General features: G+C 46.8%; 2 protein-coding genes across 3 annotated transcripts in view; one reads left to right on the top strand and one right to left on the bottom strand.

Moving 5' to 3' along the window:
* Nucleotides 1-19,246, bottom strand: part of glb1l (galactosidase, beta 1-like) — a 180,371-nt gene that overhangs the window by 46,668 nt on the left and 114,457 nt on the right. The gene's annotated exons all lie outside the window — the stretch shown is intronic.
* myo10l3 (myosin X, like 3) overlaps nucleotides 1-19,246 on the top strand; it is a 57,896-nt gene that overhangs the window by 27,694 nt on the left and 10,956 nt on the right. Inside the window, exons 7-24 of one of the 2 annotated variants that reach the window (XM_071918347.2) lie at nucleotides 112-125; nucleotides 296-380; nucleotides 758-864; nucleotides 1,239-1,368; nucleotides 2,015-2,133; nucleotides 4,193-4,339; nucleotides 4,561-4,661; nucleotides 5,060-5,126; nucleotides 5,820-5,912; nucleotides 6,672-6,740; nucleotides 9,912-9,994; nucleotides 10,088-10,196; nucleotides 11,119-11,199; nucleotides 13,354-13,478; nucleotides 13,762-13,876; nucleotides 17,009-17,115; nucleotides 18,517-18,969; nucleotides 19,104-19,137. In XM_071918347.2, the coding sequence (XP_071774448.1) occupies nucleotides 112-125; nucleotides 296-380; nucleotides 758-864; nucleotides 1,239-1,368; nucleotides 2,015-2,133; nucleotides 4,193-4,339; nucleotides 4,561-4,661; nucleotides 5,060-5,126; nucleotides 5,820-5,912; nucleotides 6,672-6,740; nucleotides 9,912-9,994; nucleotides 10,088-10,196; nucleotides 11,119-11,199; nucleotides 13,354-13,478; nucleotides 13,762-13,876; nucleotides 17,009-17,115; nucleotides 18,517-18,969; nucleotides 19,104-19,137 (2,039 nt within the window). Of the gene's footprint in view, nucleotides 1-111; nucleotides 126-295; nucleotides 381-757; nucleotides 865-1,238; nucleotides 1,369-2,014; nucleotides 2,134-4,192; nucleotides 4,340-4,560; nucleotides 4,662-5,059; nucleotides 5,127-5,819; nucleotides 5,913-6,671; nucleotides 6,741-9,911; nucleotides 9,995-10,087; nucleotides 10,197-11,118; nucleotides 11,200-13,353; nucleotides 13,479-13,761; nucleotides 13,877-17,008; nucleotides 17,116-18,516; nucleotides 18,970-19,103; nucleotides 19,138-19,246 lie in introns of those variants that run through there. The other variant, XM_078286031.1, reaches the window with a different exon arrangement.

The following is a 19,246-nucleotide window of genomic DNA, read 5'->3' on the forward strand; positions in this document are numbered from 1 at the left end:
CATTTGCCTAGTGCCTTGTACAGAGTAGAAATTGGGGAAAAAAAGGGGGTCATGATTCATAGATGTGATTCTTGTAGTATGTCAGTGTTCTCCTTGACTTTCAACCCTCAGATTTGCTCGAAAAGGTAACCTTGCGTTGTGTTTGGTGACACACATCAGTATCTGGGACGTTTCTTGTTTGTGAATGTATTATTTGATCAGATCAACCTGTAATAATACAACCATCAGCAAAATCCATTCAATTATGAAAGATTGTTTAAAAACTTTTCTTCTAACCATTATCCCTCCTTCCTAGAACCGTGTGGTCAGACAGAATCCTGGAGAGAGAAACTACCACATCTTCTATGCGCTGTTAGCAGGAGCAGACAGAGACCACAGAGGTGGGTTTTCATGACGTTTAAAGGAATACACCAAGTTTTTGAAGAACGTAGACACTAAAGTCATCTATTGTCCCTAGTAGATTGTTTACACCAGTGGCCCATGCTAACACTTCATCATACACTATGTATCTCGAAAGTAAGAAAATGTAACAGCTTTTATCACTAAAAGGTCAGTCCTCTTACCTTGGATAATGCTAGTTTCCTACTATCACTCAAGTGTATGCTAAAGAGTTAGCATGGAGCACCAAAGCGAAGGATCTACCAGGGACAGATGGATGATTTTGCTGTCTATGTTTTATTATGTGTACTGTTGGGCATGAATCCATTCCATTTCATTTTATTCAATGTGTGATTTTCCCAATTTCTCTGTGTTGCAGACATGTACTTCCTGTCTGAGGGTCCTGAGTCGTACCACTACCTGACCCAGTCAGGCTGCATGAAGGACAGCAGTCTGGATGACAAGCAGCTGTTTGACAGTGTCATGGTAAGGAGGAGGAAGATAGTAATCCTCTGTAGATATGGAAAGGGATCTCTTCTGCACATGGTTTGTATTTCCACCAGAGGGCGCCATAACCCTTATGATGAGTGGAATACCATCCCGTCACACAGAGATTTCACTCCTAGAAAACATGAGCCTGGGGGGAAAATGTTTTTATTTGATTGTATGTCTAGCTGGCTTGTGAGACACATTTTGAATTATATCCTCTTGAAATTTATGAGGTGGATTTAAAGCTCCAAGGAACAAGGAAGTTCAGTATAACCACTGTTACATCTTGAACGGGCCTGTGTTTCCAATGTCTTCAGTGATTACATGTTTCCCCTCATGTCATCTAACCTTCTTCTGTGGTGCCGGTGCAGGAAGCTCTGAAAGTGATGGAATTCACTGAGGAGGAGATCAGAGACGTGTTCAAGTTGCTGTCTGCTGTCCTCCAGATGGGCAACATTGAATTCATGACTGCCGGTGGAGCTCAGATCACTTCCAAAGGAGGTGGGAGAAGGAGTCAAATTAAGAAAATGATATTCAACAGATCTATTGGCACAGAACATATTAGATTGATCCTAAGGGAAGTGCTCTACATGTCCTCACTCTTCTCTGTAACACACTGTTCAGACTGCAAAAGAGCAAAAAAAGTTAAATTCCTTGTACTTACAGAACAAAGGTGATTTTGATCGTGATAGCACAAACCTTTTTTTCCAACTGTTTACACTGCAACTGATAGTAGAAATAGCCAATTTCTATACCAGATAACTTGTTCACCACTGATGTTGGGTCGCTCCACAATATTCCTAGTGCCGGCACTGGTTTCTAGCCCTGAGTTTGTGAGTGACATTGCACTAACAGACAGTAGGAGAGAACTAAACAGGCTGTAACATGAGCTTGAGGCTCCTTTGTTTGCTGAGTCTGACCTCTTTTCCAAGGAACCAGTGTACTACAGTATACTACAGACCAGCCACCAGAGTATAGGGAGTTTCCTCCGTATTGTATAGGATCAGAAGAGATGTAGGCTCTGATGTCTGACATAAATGGGAGTCAGCTGGACCATTAGTCTGTGTTCGGCATTTATGTTATATATATAAAATGTACCTTTGTGTGTCTGTGTGTGTGTGTGTGTGTGTGTGTGTGTGTCTTGCAGTGGTCAGCAACGTCAGCGATCTGCTGGGCCTGGACTCCTTCCAGCTGTCGGAGGTGTTGACCCAGCGCTCCATGATCCTCAGAGGAGAGGAGATCTGCTCGCCCCTCACTGTGGAGCAGGTAACCAACCATGCTCCTCCACGGTTCATTAGAGGAATCACACAGCTAAGACACAACAACCCGACGTGCCGATCTGACTGGAGCATGAAACATTTACTTGTCTGTCCATTTTCCCCCCTGATCTGAAGGTAGTATCTTGGGGTTTAGGTGCGAGGAGGCACTGGGGATTGTTCAGAATTCTGCAGCGTCTTCCCTGTCTCGGTCTGAAGACGCTGAAACACAGACGCCTGTTTGTCCGTCCCCCTCCTCGCCCCTCACCCTCCCCCTGTCCTGGTGACACACACAGCCTTTCTCCAGCGCTCTCCCCCACATGCCTCTCCAGATCCCTTGCGTGACTCCCAGCCATTTCCTGCTTTTTGTCTGCCAGATTCCTGGCACAATAAAGCTATCGTGATAGTGATCTGACTCAAAAGCACAATAGAGCCAATGACCGGGGTGAAGTGAGAGTTCTCCTCTGGAGGCAGTGTAGCCAGGCACCGGGACGCGAGATGTTGGCATAATTATTCACTCATGTCTTACCCGGCTTCAAATGTCCATGCCTCGGTCTGTAATTAACGGGAATATGTGAGAAATGTAATGCATTCGTTATCCTTTTCACCATATGCCACAAGAATGTTTTGACGCATGACACAAACCTTTTTGGATGAGCAGAAGCCCTCAGCCCACGCAGCCTCGTAAATGTCAGTGAATATGCAGAACGGACCTTTACTATTATCACGGGGACACAGAAGTCACAAGAAAGCTTTTCATCACTAAGACAAAGACCTTGTGCTGTCATCCTGCTGCTGCTTCTGCTGCCTGGCCTTTGAAGCTGCTTGTCTCTTAATAGAGTGTATTATTCCTGTCCTGGAGTCAGTAAGAATGGTTTCTTCTCACAGTGGCCAGTGGTCTCCCACCCCATGTTCTGCCTGCTGTAGGCCCCCCATCCTGGACAAACAGCCATTCTTCTCACCCTTGTGACGGAGATCCTGGAGCCACCAGCGCTCTGTTCACACCCGCTAGTTGCGCGAAGTGACTGGGCATGATGGATTACTGTACAGCCCAAGAGCATTGTTGCCCCACATATACACCGCCACACTCTGTTTTATTTTCAGTTCAAGCACAATGCCTATAGAGGAAGTTTAGCTGGCGAGCTCAAGCTTTTTATATACATACATACGGATGGTGTCTGACTGGAAGGCCGACTTCATGGGAGCTGTTGTCGCTATGGATAAAGTCAGACCTGGGTCAAATGGTATTTAGCATTTGTTTTAACTTGGTTGGATTGCCAGATGAGTGGAGTTTACCACATCAGGACAATGCAAATAAGGCTAGGTAACTTGTGAATCAGAAAAGTACACTTGATTAACTTTCAAACACTTTACGGTGATTGCATTCAGTTTTTTGGCACTCATTGTATTGTCTCATGAGGAAAACCCCACCTGTCTGGAACTCCCAGCAGGGTAAAACGATACAATAAAATGAAATAAAAAGTAAAATGATAGGAATTATCTGTAAATACTATTTTATCCAAGTCTCCATAATACACAGTAGATGTCCTCTTTTTACCTTTTGTCACTCTGCCCTTACATGGCAGTATAAGAAGGTTTCTGTGGTTAAGGTGTGTCTTCTTCTTTTGGGCATAGAAAGGAGACCATGAGGCTAGGGGCAATCACCTAAGGAAGCATGATTATACTGTGTACTGTGATTTGTCTTTGTTTTTACAGGGTTTTTGTAATATAACAAATACTGCATGCGTTGCGTAACTCCTTTAAGATACGTTGGTGATAAACGACGCTGTCTGTTGTGAAAACAGACATTGTCTTCCCTGCTCTCTGCAGACAGACACTGACAATAACACACCTTTGTCTCCAAACCCCTATTTGTTTTGCAGACACACTGCTGCGGTGTCACACACCCCGTTATTCAAACAATCAAACATAACACCGTTTTTAACAACTCAAGGTGTCTGACAGAAGTGATCAAATGTATATGGTAGCATCTGTTGTGTCGTGCCTCTGCAGACTTGTCTGTGTCTTCTTTGATGTCTGACTTCATCTCTTCGTGTTGCGATTTGCAGGCCGTGGACTCGCGGGACTCGGTTGCCATGGCGCTTTATTCTCAGTGTTTCTCCTGGATCATAATGAGGATCAACCAGAAGATCAAAGGGAAAGACAACTTCAAGTCCATTGGTATCCTGGACATCTTTGGCTTTGAGAACTTTGAGGTGAGAGTCAGGGTTTATTCTGCAAAATATATATCTCACTCATCAAGTCATGTAGTCTCACTGTGAACCTTAAAAAAAAGCATTTCAACACTTAATACTAGACTAAATGGCTTGTCGAGATGCATATTATTTGCAATTGAGCACTGTTCATGGGTGATTTGACCTGCAGAACTGATGGCATTGAAATGAAACTCATGCACCCTTGTTCTCTCGTCCTGCAGGTGAACCGGTTTGAACAGTTTAATATCAACTATGCCAATGAGAAACTCCAGGAGTATTTCAATAAGCACATCTTCTCCCTGGAACAGCTGGAGTACAACAGGTAAAGAGGCCCACGATATCTGCTTACAACAATAAGAGAGATAAACTCATTCAGATATTTTGCTTTTATGCCGGTGGATAATTTGAAAAATACAATAAGGCTTTGGATGTGCTGGTACTAGGGGAGAGAACATCCCACAGACGGTGGGAGAGATAGGACATCGGCTGGGGATGGGGGTTAGGCCTCCTCATGGCGATACAGGCAAACTGCCAGGAGTTTGGAATGGGCTCGGTTTCTCCCCCAGACAGTTGTTTTCTTGTATAATGGGCCAGCAGCTTGGACATGGCTCATTTCATCACATGAATTGCTGGACAATACCACCATTGTGTCTTCCTTGCTGTTTATATTTATATATATCTGTGGTGTGTGTGTGTGTGTGTGTGTCTGTTTCCCCACAGAGAGGGGATCCAGTGGGAGGCCATAGACTGGATGGATAATGCGGAGTGTCTGGATCTCATAGAAAAGGTAGCTGCAGCAGACAGACAGTCAGACCCCGACAGCAAAGTCACAACCAGGACCGACCACAGACCGCCAACCAGATCGTGCTGACCTAGACGCCACACTGTGCTTACATTGACCCCGCCGTCCCAGTCTATCATTATATAGCCTAATTTTCCATGTTGTGTGCACAGTAATGTATACCAGTCGGCGGTTAGAGGTAGAGGAAGATAATTTGTGTCATTTTCTTACCATGGTTTGAATTGTTAAAACGGTGGTTTAAGACGGAGTGGTGGTATCCTATAGAGGTTAGAGGAGTGGGCTTGTGACCGGAAGGTTGCTGGTTCAAATCCACAGGCTGGCTGGGGAAAAATTGAGGACAAAACACTTCTCTCTCAGCAACTACTGTGCCTTTGAGCAAGCCGCTTAATCCCTAGTAGAAGATTGTGGCTATACTGGTCAGCACCCAGGTGTGGCTGTGTGTAACTGCATGAATGTGAAGCGAGGTGTTGCTGTAAAAGGCCGTGCATGCTCAGTCAACCTTCTCTGGATAAATAAAGATTTAAAAAAAAATCTTAAGAGTGAATGAATACTATGCTGTATTCCGGATGCATTGTTTTAATGAAAGCTGCCAGATGTGCCTCTGTGGGGTTATAACTAGTTCCATCATGACTGTGATGTCTTTCTATCTGTCTGTTCCTCTGCCTGCCTCCCCTTTAGAAACTGGGCATGTTGGCTCTTATCAATGAGGAGAGTCGCTTCCCCAAAGGCACTGACTACACCCTTCTGGAGAAACTGCACAGTCGACACGCAGTGAGTCCACACACACGCACACACACACTTGTAAGCATACACGCAGCTTAGACATATGCAACAGATATACATGTGAAAGCACTCTTTAATTTACAGTGCATGCACACACAGTCCTGCTTGCACTGCAGATGTTTGCACACACACATGCACGCTCAAATGCATAAAAAGAATCCTCCATATCCCCCACCAAAGCTCCTTAACCCCCGTTAAGGAAATGCCTTCGCCACCCACCAGCCCAGACTCGGCCTCAAAGAGTTAATTCTCCCCTCGCTGTTGAATAATGCCTTTGGTGCAGTATTGAACGTCTGTGCAACACTCGTACACGCCCCCGGCTCCTCTCACACGCAAACGCAACAATACTGAAATGTGATCAGCCATTCTCCTGGCCCGATCAGCATTGTGCGCAGGAGAAAAGAGTGTCCTCAGAAAGCCCAGCAGCACCAGGGCTGAAGGAAACAGGAGAGTTACAAGGCAAGACATAAGAACCGCCTGACCTCTCCCTTAGGTGTCTGGCTTCGCTGCTGATCCATGTGTTAGGTTGTTAAGGTTGTGGTTAGAGGGGTTAGAGATTAGGTCTCTCGGTTCATGCGGGGGATATGTTACTTACTTTACAGTTTTTCCAGCCTTTTGGTTGCCTTCTGAACTCCCTCATGGTGGAGGACTCAGTTGGTTTCTTATTTATTCCACTGTATTAGCCGTATTATACCTTCACAAACAGCGATTCAGTAAATAAGGGGGCTCTTTGTCTTGTCTCCTCAGACCAACCCATACTATGTGAAGCCCAGGGTGACTGACCACCAGTTTGGCATCAAGCACTACGCTGGAGAGGTAATTAACAGCACTTACACACACACACACACACACACACACAAACACACACACAGCCAAACTAGGTTCCTCTCTCTCCCTGACTGGAGACAGTGAGTGGGGAAGTGAGCGAGTTGCTGGATGGGCACTAGGCTCTGCCTGCCAAAATCTGCTAGAGGATGTTGACACCATCATCCTCTTCTCTCTTGTCACCCCCCCACCCTCCACCTCCACCCCTCCCTTCCCTTTTCCCTGAGTCAGGAGACTCTGCTTCACCCCCCCCCCCCCCCACCTTCCCCCACCTTCCCCCACACTGAATGGAGGGCAGAGATGACTCCTAACGGAAATGAAGAGAAAGGGAGAGGGGATCAGGAGAGAGGGAGACGGCTGTCCTGGGCATAACTACAGAGAGGGAGTGACTTGGATAGTTGGGAAGGGATGGGGGTGAGGGAGGGGGGGTGTCTTGCTGACACCAGGCGGAGTCAAAGATTGGCTTTGATAAAGAATGGCCTTATGAAGACGGCCTCAGACAATGTCCCCTCAGTGTGAGCATGGCAGCCTAGTCACAAGCCTGGCATGGATGCCTATGGTAATGACTTGGTCCGGAGAGGACAGGCAGGCCAGCCAGTTGTTCTCTCTCTCTCTCTCTCTCTCTCTCTCTCTCTCTCTCTCTCTCTCTCTCTCTCTCTCTCTCTCTCTCTCTCTCTCTCTCTCTCTCTCTCTCTCTCTCTCTCTCTCTCTCTCTCTCTCTCTCTCTCTCTCTCTCTCTCTCTCTCTCTCTCTCTCCAGTCTGCCTCTCCAGAGAGCTTAGTTGCCTCTCTGAAAGCTCCTACTGTTATCTGAAAGGGCGCCGTGACTTCACCGGAGGAAAGTGTAGCATCCTCCAGTAGATTTGATTATCCGTGTGGTGCCGGGGAGATGCAGTTAATTTCAATTTAATTCACTCAGTGCCAGATATGAGCTCTCAACAAACAAAGACCAGCTCAGAGTTCACAAGGTGAGCTGGTCTTTGTTTGTTGTTTCACAATCTGGCCAAATGTGAACATGTAGGTGTGTGTCAAAAGGACATGCGAAGAGGCAAATTCCCAGTTGCACTGTGTGTAATATTGCAATTGTAGCAGCCTAAGATTCCTTCAAAACCTCCTAAAATAGATTCCACTATTATATTTCTCCCCAATGATAAAATCGGGTGATGGCCCATCTGTCCGGTTGTCTGTCCATCCGTCCGTCATTCACAATATCTCGGGCGCCACTGATTGGATTTTGATAAAACTTTGGGGGATGATCCGTCTCATTGCTCCATTCCAGCATTTTCAAAATGACACTGATTAGCCTACGGGGGGCGCTAACAACGTGTGTTTAATTGTCTGTATGTCACGCACAATATCTTGGACACCACCGATCGCGTGGAATGATAAGTCTCATTGCTCTCTTCCCCCATTTTCAAAATCACACTGATTGGTCCTGCAACGTTTAATTGTCTGTTCGTCACACGCAATATCTTGGGCGCCAATGAATAGCACCTCTTGTTGCTTTATAACTGCTGCATCCAATCAAGAAACATGAGATAACATATTTTCTACTTATTGCCCCACTACAACTCTGCAGCTTTCATGGGGGACAACATGCTTACTGTTTACTTGTTACTATATATATATCCTAGTGTAGCTGTCTTCAAATGGCTATATCAAATAGCAGACATCAGAATGGGACAGTGGGGAGAGCTTAACAGCACTTATGGTTATTATTTACAGTATGCACGATTAGTGTGCTCACAGGTGAAACTTTGCCCTTGCACTGTGCATTTCTCTTTGTTTCATTATTCCATTTCTCTTTAATCATCACACCATGCTAAGCAAACTGAAACTAATATTGACAGACACAGAGAGACTTTTTTATGGGTCTATTTCAACAATGAAGGAATGGGCTGTAATTAGTGTGTCTGTGATATATAAATACCCGTGTCATCTATGGCGGATCTCATCCCCATGAGCCTCAAGGCAGGGGGGGGGGGATATTACTGGATTATACACACACACACACACACACACACACATACACACACACAACCATGCATACAGGCACACATGCACACAAACATGCTTGCGTTTGCGTACACACACACAGATTCTGTACATACATATTATTTTCTGTGCTTAAATTATTTTCATCACACAGACGCACACACACACATGCACGCACACACAAACACAAACACAGGACGGCATTATGGTGGATCAGGGCGAGGAGAGGAATGCGGTGTTGCTAAGACCGAGGCTGAGCACAACTCAACAGGTGACTGCATTAACACACAGCCCCGCCGCTCTCCTCACAGAGGCCCGCCACCGGCTTTGTTCACACCGAGCCTCAAACACACGCTCGCCGTCCCCACTGATCACACACGCTCACTCACACACTCTCACTCTCATGTACGCGTGTGAATGCTCTCATGTGAACACACTCACCCCACAGTCTGCAAAATAAATCCCTTGTATGTTTATATGCGCGTGGACAAATTAACAGTTTCATTCCAAACTGGGTTATCCATCATTTGAAAATGTTGATGCCCGCTCTCATAAAATCTGTACTGGCTTGAAGTCGAAGCATGTAATGGGTTACTATTAAAGTTATGAGTTATATTAAGACTTTTGCATGCAAAATGGTTACGTTTCTAAAGATGGAATCATATGTGCTTTTGAAATATTAACTTATGATTTACAAGTTGCAGTTTTTTGCATAAATGGATTGATAGTGTGCTCTTCTAATAATGCTTTACCAATAGCTTCAATAAGTGCATTTATACGCATACAGTAATAAACACTGAGTAATAGTTTGTACTTTTCACTCATATGTAAGTCTTATTCCAACAATGTTTTTCTATCTTTCTTCATATCCCAGTAACAAATATCCCTGTATATGTGAATTAAAACCAACAGTAAATAGCATAAAGTCTTTAAATCTTTCAGTATCCTGGCTTGTATTGGTCTATTATATCATATTCATTTCTAATGTCATTTCTAATAATCAGGATATGAGTTTAGCCAATGACTATTGAAAACAGGATATGGCATCTACATGCTCCATTCCTTAACAGATTATTTTGTTAGCCTGGATTATATTTGGCTATTAGCGTACATGTAAACAGAGTCTACACGCACATAAATAACCTTTCTGTTTTTCCTGCTGTGTTAGGTGCTATATGATGCACGGGGGATCCTAGAGAAGAACAGAGATACCTTCAGAGACGACATCCTGTTTATTCTCAAAGACAGCAGGTGAGCACAGCAGACCTCTGACTGCTGCACTCTGAACACACACCCATACGATTCAGTTTATACAATCATGTTCTCTGTACTGTATTTCCGCAGGCTCGATTTCATCTACGACCTTTTTGAGCGCGTGGGGAGCCGGAGCGGAGATGAGACCCTGAAGATGGGCACGGCCCGGCGCAAGCCCACCGTCAGCTCCCAGTTCAGGGTGAGACCGACGCTTCTTTGCCCCTCAGTATCACTTTCAGTTCCACACTAGTGATTGTATGATCGTGTCATCGGAAGGACAACAGGATAATTGTCTGCCATGCATCGCTGCATATAATGATCACTTAACCCTTAACATTTGGGTCTTTATCTTGTCATAACGAGTGTCAGCATGGGGGCACAGAGAACAAGAAGAATGAAAATCAGGGGGAGACAGAGGGGAAAGAGAATGCCCTCCGTGTATTTGATCTGCAAAGAGTGGCGGATGATGGGATAGATGAAATATGTGGTTGTGAGCAGCGCTGGGTGGGGGGTGGAGTGGGGGGCAGGAGGGAGGGGGGGCGGGGGGGGCTTAGCGTGTCCTAACTGCGGTGCGGAGAGAAGGAGTAGGGGAGGAGAGGATTTGGCAGGCTGCCCCGGCCTACAGTTCCTAAAGCCAGGGGATTAGGGTTGATGGCTGGGCAGAGAGGGGCCAACCAGGGGCCAATCACGCTCAGCTCTGCCAGGCCAGGCCTCGCTGGAGACAGCCTGTCTGAGGCAGGGAGGAGAGGGAGGCTGACAGAGCCTGCCAGGTTCAAGGGTCCTTGGAGTGTGTGTGCGCGCGTGTGTGTATTTGTGTATGTGTTAAGGTAAATATGGCCTTGTAAACACACACAGGAACCCAGTGGACAAAGTACTGAACAAATAATAAGTCAGACCTGTCTAGACTTCAACTTGTCTTGACTGAGACTTTTTTTTTATATTGTCCTCAAGGTGAAAAACACATTTATGGAAATTTAGTAATTGTAATATAAATGTTCCCTTTTCAAATAAACTAAACAACATCAGCATAAATAAATAAACATAAAGGAATGTGTTGGTGCTGACGAGCCACCTTTCATGCTGCCCTGATGCTTTATCCTGTTGTTATTGATGTGTTTCAGGACTCTCTCCATTCCCTGATGGCCACACTAAGTGCCTCCAACCCCTTCTTTGTACGCTGCATCAAACCCAATATGGACAAGGTAGGTCATGTAAATTTCATTGCACAAAAAATGTCATAAACCATGCCAGGTCTTGTCGAGGTCAGCTCCTGCAAAGTTAAACCTCCTTAGTGCTATTCATAGTTCCCATTGCTCACATCTAATAGTTATTAGTCTTGTTGTTGCCATGCTACTATGATTATGACTAACAGCAAAGCCATTTTACAATGTAATGACAGTCCTTACCGCAAATTCATAACAACAACAACTTTTTCAGAAACGTACACACAAGCTGGTAGTGAACTACTGACTCAGTTTGGCTGCGTATGAAATGCTTAACACTGATAAACTGACCCTGCCCTCCTGGTTCGGCGAAAAGACTCTCTTTGTGCTTCTCCATATAATGGGGCTGTGTGCCAGCAGCACATTCCTGCCACTTTAGGCCCTTCACCATGGGGTCAGAGGTCACTGCTGGCCACTCCAGCTGCAGCGGCTTGGCTGATGCTCCACTGACCTGGCTGCATCAGTGGAATGCCAAGATAAGACCACAGTGGCTGCAGCCTAGCCAGAGGGAGGGGTAGACGTACTCTAAGACTCTGCAGTTTATTTATTATGCCTCCACCCCTCCACTCCTCCTTACCACATTGCGGCAAACCCTCCAAAACTAGCATTGTTATCCATTTTCCTGATATCGGATAGTTCTGAATATTGCTTATAGTTTTCTTTATTCCCTGTTAGTGAGTGTGTAGTGAGTGAACTGGCTAAGGTGTAAGCCAGAGGCATTCAGAGGCTAGGGGCAAAGCTAGTTCAAGGCTATAGAACAGGACCGTGTGCTACAGTAACAGAGTTAATTAATGTACACAGTGTGGTGATTGTCCTCTATGGGGACGGGCTGCCGCTGGCTCCTTGCCTGCCTCCCTCCCTACGCGTCATTCCACACCTCCTCTCTCACTCATTAGCATGGCAACTGCACTGTCTTGCTCTCGCCCTCCTTCCCTCTACCCTTCTCTTTTTCCCTGCCTTTCTCTCTCATCCGTCCCCCTGCCCTCCTTGCGTCTGTCTCCCAATTTCGCTCACTCGGAGCACCTGGCCTCGGTTGATCAAGATGGAACAGGCCGTGCCTCCGTTAATCCCACAGAATGACAGGAGTGCATGCACAATCCTCTGACATGCTTGCACGCATGAAAGCACACGCACACACACACACACACACACACACACACACACATTCATACAATTTCCACACACCCACTCTCCCTGGAAAAAACTTCACTCAGGGAAGGGTCAGCTTGTTTGCAGTCAAACATGCAATACTTCTTTCAGCTGCCTAAATCCTCTGCTAAAGAGCAGAGTTCAGCGCTCAGAAGGGGCAAAGGTGTGTGTGTGTGTGTGTGTGTGTGTGTGTGAGTGAGTGAGTGCATGCAAGCGTGCAAGTTCCTGTGTATCCAACTGTGTGTCTGTTTCCATGCATAGTAGCATTAGCCCGTAATTAGATTGACACATTTGGGGAATGCTGTTGTCCCATGTGGGGCTTATCCAACACCACATGCCCTCGGGGCGACAATGGCCTTCGTGTGGTCCCTCCGACTGATCAGGCAGCCTGGGTAGAGGTGTGAGGCAGCAGACATTACTGATCCTCCTCTCTGATAAGCAGCGCTGAGGAACACGGTGACGCAGAGCTGCGAACAATGCAGCTGATTATTCCAGAAAGAAAGGTCTCCCCGGTTGGCAAGGTCTTGCTCAACACTCTCCAGGTTCCTCTGCGGCGGCGTGTGTTTTCTTTGCACAAACCTGACTGTTAATGTAAACTGATAGCCCTCGCTGTGCTAATTCACTTTCTAGTTCAAGTTTAACTCGACTTGGCAATAGGATCATTTGAATAGGTGTGTTGTCGGACTGGTGTAGGATTATATTTGTTTGTAGAGGTTAGCTGTCCCATAATCTTGCACTAACAGATATGGGAGTATGGGAGAATGCATTTGGGGAACACAAAGTTAGTCACCAGAACATGAACTGTGTTGAGTGTATTAGGCCTGTATGCACTTCAACCTTCTATGCATGGCTATTGCTTATAAATTACACAATAAAATGAATAAAGGGGCAAGTAGTGTTGTTTTTTCTGTCACTTTTGACAGGTGCAAGCTGGTATTTTGGTGCCAGCAAACTTCATGTTGTTTTGTTTTTGGTTATGTCCAGAACGCCAACCGATTTGATCCCGACGTAGTCCTGAACCAGCTGCGGTATTCTGGGATGCTGGAAACAGTGAAGATCCGCAGGGCCGGATTCCCTGTCCGCAGAACCTTTGAGGACTTTGACAGCAGGTCAGTAAAATACACACACACACACACACACACACACACACACACACACACACACACACACACACACACACACACACACCAAAACTGACAGAAAGGAGGATGAGCAAGTTGGAAGAGTACACATTTTGTTAATAGTTCCTAACCAAATAAAAGTTAAACCTCAAATCTTGATGCTGAAAGCCTGTATGAGGCATTTAGTCTCATTGTACTGAAAGGTTTGTGCTATTGTGTGTTTGTAAATGTGTGTGTGTGTGTGTGTGTGTGTGTGTGTGTATTCCCACAGGTACAAGATGATCCTGAAGAACAAAATCCACTCAGACGATGTGAAGGGGAGCTGCTCAGAGCTTCTCACACTGCACGACAAGGCTAAGAAAGAGTGGCAACTGGGGAAGACAAAGGTGACGCGCGTGCACACACCCACACACCCACACCCACACCCACACACACACACACAAACACACAAACACACACACAAACACACACACACATATCGAGGGCAGGATAGAGTTGCAGGCTTGAAGCAGACAAGAACACAGCTGGGCAGGCTGTGAAGGGATCAGGTGAAATGTCAGCTTATGTTTTCTATAAGCTGGCCTTCACAGCAACCAACCATACAGCTGGTTTGAAATCACCATTTTTAATATTAGATCTCCAAATATCTTGCCGTCATATTATGGGATTTAGAGGATTACATGAAGGAGTAGACGTTATTCATAAAGTAGAGTAATTGTGTGCAGAACTTTGCGATAGAAGATCAGTTCAAGCTGGTTAGTGTTGTGCTCTCTCCAGAAACCCAGCTCCTGTCGTTCCCAAGCTGTTGGCCTCCGCTGTGACTCACGTCCGGAGGATTTCTCTGGCCGGTTGTGGTCAGTCTTCTGTTCTTCTGTTTACAACCGCAGAGTTACGTGGTTACCCCTAAACCCTGACCCCCAACAACTGTTACTGTAACTGTAGCCCAGTGCGGGGCGCTTACAGTAAATCCGGAGGCAGCTTTACTTACTGTAGCTGGAAGAGTGTCAGCCTCTTGACACTCACCAAGCTGCCGAGCTAATAACATGAACTCCTGGCGAACGGGGCGGCAGTGACGAGGCATTGTAACTGAGCAGGGGCTAGAGGATAGTCACGCATTTTGCAGATGATAGTTTGCATAGTATGATGATTCCCATCTGCTGCAAGAGAACTCTCAGTGACCCTCACCTCTCTCTTTTTCTCTCTCTTTCTTTCTCTTTCCCCGCCTCGTCGTCTCTCTCTCTCTCTCTCTGCTCCTCTTTGTCTCTTTATTTCGAACAATCATCGACTCCCCGGTGGAAAGCCTTCTCCCTCCTCTCCATCCTCATCGAATGATTAACTTTTAATGACTTGTTTGATCTGAACTCTGGAGAACTGCGGACGCTTTGCTTCATGTCGAAAGAGCATTAGATGGTCTTTCTGAAGCAGGAAGGGAGACCATAAATAAGGGTTTATAGGGTTATAGGGTTTCTAGAAATCAGCTGAATCCACATTTGTCCCACTGTTATTTCCTGCTCTATGTTGTGGTCCCTTTATGTCTGTCAAACCGCTGAAGACATCTCTCATTTGTTGGTGCCATTTTGATAGTTTTGTTGTGATACCCCGTTCGGCTGGCACCATGGATAGTGATAATTGCATACATGGCATGTTGAAACACATTCTGAAATATACATCGAAAACAACAAAACACACAAAAAATGTCTGGAACCACACTTTGTGCTCTTGATGAATGTATTACCAATGTATGACCATGAGTGTGCACATGCCCACACACACACACAGACACACGCACACACACACACACACACACACACCATGCAAACCTCTGGAGTCATCATGCCTGGCTGATTTCTCGGCTGCAGAATAGCTTCATTGTCCCTCCGTGTGGGTCGGGGTTGGAGAGCTTCAATTTGTTTTCAGCGCAGCCCGTCGTGCATCCAGGGTCAGCACACTGGCCTTTGGTGAACTCTCTGCTGTTGACTGCTCCAGCTTAGAGAGAGAGAGAGAGAGGGAGGGAGGGAGAGAGAGAGAGAGAGAGAGAAAGGGAGGGAAAGAGGGAGAGAGAGAGATGATAATGGCTTTTTACAGTAATGCCCAGAGCTAAGCCGTGTTTACAGTGGGTATCATATCTTGCACGTGTTTGTGTTTTTGATAGCGGCAGCAGATTTTTGGGTTAAAGTCGGGAGATGAAGTGTGGGTTGTGGGATGGGGGGCAGAGACAGAGGGGGTTGCATTTCCTTTGTAGAAACAATCTGTGTGTAATTATATCCGTGCTGATTGTGTGTGGAGGAAGTGCGTACCCAGAATTAGGGGCTTGGGTGACGTTGGACGGCCGAGGTGTGTGTGTGTGCGCGCGCGCGCGTGTGTGTGTGTGTGTCTGTATGTGTGTGTGCGAGCCATTTGTTTTACAGATGAGGGAAGGATGTGGACGAGGAGGAAGCTTCCTCCTCTCAGAGACGCACGGAGGCAGGCAGGGCTGCAGCTGTGGGATCCTTTGATTAGTGGAACATCTGGGATCACGACACACAAAAACACACACACACACACACACACACACACACACGGCCACACAAAGGTCTCCCCCTCCACAGAAGCAGATGGGTGGGTCCTCCAGGCTAGAAACTGACATGGCATTATTAGGCCCATATTTAACCGAAGCACCTTAGCACACACAAATACACACACACACACACACACACAAACAAACAGCCACACAACTGAGTGCGTCTCCCAGCCTCGACACTAATGTGGTCAGACAGATCAAATCTGTGCATGCATTACAATGTCGCGTTGCTATGTTTCTTTCTTGTAGGCTCTTTTGTCTGAGAGGAGCAGTAGGGCGATGTTTCTCATTCTATCTGAAGAAAAGAAATACACTTTTTTCAGCCGGGCTGCGCCTCAGCTGTGGCTGTGATTTACTGTCAAATGACCCACAAAGAAAGTATCAACTTTGAAAAACTGCAGCAGGAGCCAGGGAAGGGTTAACAAGAACTCTTTCTCTGCCTCCTTCCTTCATAAGAGCAAGGAGGGGTGTGGCCTGCTATCTGGACACCAGCCACCATCCCTCCCCCTCATCCATCCCTCCCTCTCCTCCCCTCCCCTCCCCTCCCTCCGTCTCTGTGTCTCTCTGCCTGTGCACGTCAGTTGAGCTAAGAAAGCAGCAGCAGTAGCAGCAGCAGCAGCGGCGGCAGCAGTAGGGAAACGCTCAGGAAGGACGCGTGAACACAATGAGGCTGTGCAGCAGCGGTGGCAGCCACACTGCGGTCCTGGTGCCAGGTTCCCCCTCTCCTCTGCTCTGCAGTCAGGGCGAGCAGCTAGCTCACTAGCCTCAGCCGCACCGCAGCTTCCACTGCAGCGGGCAGAGGGTGCTGCCAGCAGACAACAGGGGCCCTACACATCACAGCGGGCCCTCTTTCGGAGCCTTACCAAGACGAGGAACTAACCCATCCCGTTTCCTCTCTCTCTCTCTCTCTCTCTCTCTCTCTCTCTCCCCCTCGGCCGTGGCGCTGCTCGTCCCGCAGGTGTTCTTGAAGGAGGCCCTGGAGCAAAGGCTGGAGAAGGAGAGGGAAGAGGTGCGGCGCAGGGCTGGCATGGTGATCCGCGCCCACATCCTCAGCTATGTGGCAAGGTGAGTGGTGAAGGGTGGAAAAGGGGCTGAGGGGGTGGGGAGGGATGAGTGACAGCGACAGTTGTCAGTGTTTGTTTTGTGATAGAGGTGTGTGTGTGTGTGTGTGTGGGTAAGTGCGTGTGCTCATTCATTGTGTGTGCGTGTGTGTACGTTTGTGCCGCTGCATGTGCAAGTATGTGCGTGTGCTCATGCAATGTGTGTGCATGCGTTTGTGTTTGTGTGTGTATGTCTGTGTGTCTCTCTGTGTGTGTGTGTGTGTATATGTGTGTTTATATAAAGGGCCAGTTATAAGTTGCTTTATAGATTCTCTATGGAGGTGTATAGTTATTATGTGTTAGCTACTCTGAAGGTGTGAGGTGGACAGTTGAAGTATCTTGTGCATTCCACATCAAAGCTTTTAATTGACTCTTTATATACAGTAGACTCTTCCTTGATAAATAAAAAAAAAAGAAGACTGTTAGATGAGTTTGATTTTGTTTGATGTACAGGTCATGCCCCTTAGTTGGACCACTCTTCTATAGACAGTATCCTCTTTGATCAAAATCAGAGGCTCCAACTTAATGGGATCAACAGTACAGTAGATCCAATTGTCTGTATTTCTTCATTGAATAAATCTTCTCAGTCTGAGCATTCAGCCTAGTTTTTTACCTTTCCACTCTGCCAGGGAGACAGGACATCCATCACTATGGTGGTTTAGAAATCTGCATAGGCAGACACCCCCAGGCATGTAAACTAGCTGCACTCCACCTGCATGCTGCCACATACAAGGTCACATACAGTCCTCTGAAAGGCTCTGTTGGGAGAGTATAATGGGGCTGCTGACAGTGCTAAGGCTGTGGGTTCAGTTCCCTTTGGGGCCAACCATACTAAAGACCAAGGCTCTGGAAGTTGCCTTAAGGCACGAGTAAACCCTTTGTATTATTATATGTAACATTACCTCCAGTCGAGCTCTGTGCTGAAGACTAGCGTGAGGCCATGCAAGGATTGTTGCAGAGACTAGGCCAGGGCTAAGGGTCAGGGAGTCAGAGCATTGTGTGTGGTCCTGAGCAAGTCACGTGCGTTTGTGTGTGTGTGTGTTTATGTGTGTTCATCGTGTGTGTGGTGTGTGGTGTGGGTGACGGGGCTTAGTCACAGGGCTAAACACAACAGCCCACACAGCCACACTGGCAGAGCACCAGCTCATCAAACTCTAAACATTGCGCAGTTTGCAATATACAGGCTTTTTTTACCAGTGTGTTTGTTTAAATGGAGAAAGCCAGTGGGCGTTAGAAGCAAGCCCATGTAGCAGTGTGACGTCACAGATTTGTTCACGGTGACACAAAAAAGCGACCCGAATAATGTTGCGTTACAATATGAGACTTGACACCGACTATAAATGTGTGTGTTTGATCCCCTCATTAGGAAGCAGTATAAGCGGGTCCTGTCCAGCGTCATCACCATCCAGAAGAACTACCGCGCTCACTTTTGGAGACGCGTCTTCCTGCGCCTGCGCGTGGCGACCGTCGTCCTGCAGAAACACCACCGAGGCCAGCTGGCCCGATCCCTCTATCGCCAGATCCAGGAGGAGAAGAGGAAGCGAGAGGAGGAGGAGGAGAGGAGGAGGAGGGAAGAGGAGGAGGAGCGGAGGCGAGTAGAGGAGGAGAAGAGGAGGCTGGAGGAGGAGAGGAGACAACAGGAGGAGGTGGAGAGGAGGAAGAGAGAGGAGGAGGAGGAGGAGGAGAGGCAGAGGCTGATGGAAGAGGAGCTGAGGAGGAGGAAGGAGGAGGAGGAGGAGTCGATGAGGAAGGAGGAGCTGAGAATGAGGAAGGAGAAAGAGGAGGAGCAGAGAATGGCAGCAAACGGGGACAAGAAAAGGTATAGTTCACTATACTAAACTCTGTGAAATATTGGAGGTGTAATGATCACCACTATGACTTAGATCGTTCCATTATTTGTATGTAATGCAGCAGTATTGATCATTACCAATGCTTTTTTTATTTTGTCTTTAGGAACTCACTGGGGGTGAACGGTGCTTGTCAGAAGGTAATTCCATCTCCATAAACCACATAAACATCCATAAACTACAGTGTTCAGCAAATTTCATTCATATGACAAAATGCATGTGATGTGAATCTCGCGGGAGACTCCAACG

The sequence above is a fragment of the Centroberyx gerrardi genome, chromosome 10, assembly GCF_048128805.1.
Source record: "Centroberyx gerrardi isolate f3 chromosome 10, fCenGer3.hap1.cur.20231027, whole genome shotgun sequence".
Taxonomy (NCBI): domain Eukaryota; kingdom Metazoa; phylum Chordata; class Actinopteri; order Beryciformes; family Berycidae; genus Centroberyx; species Centroberyx gerrardi.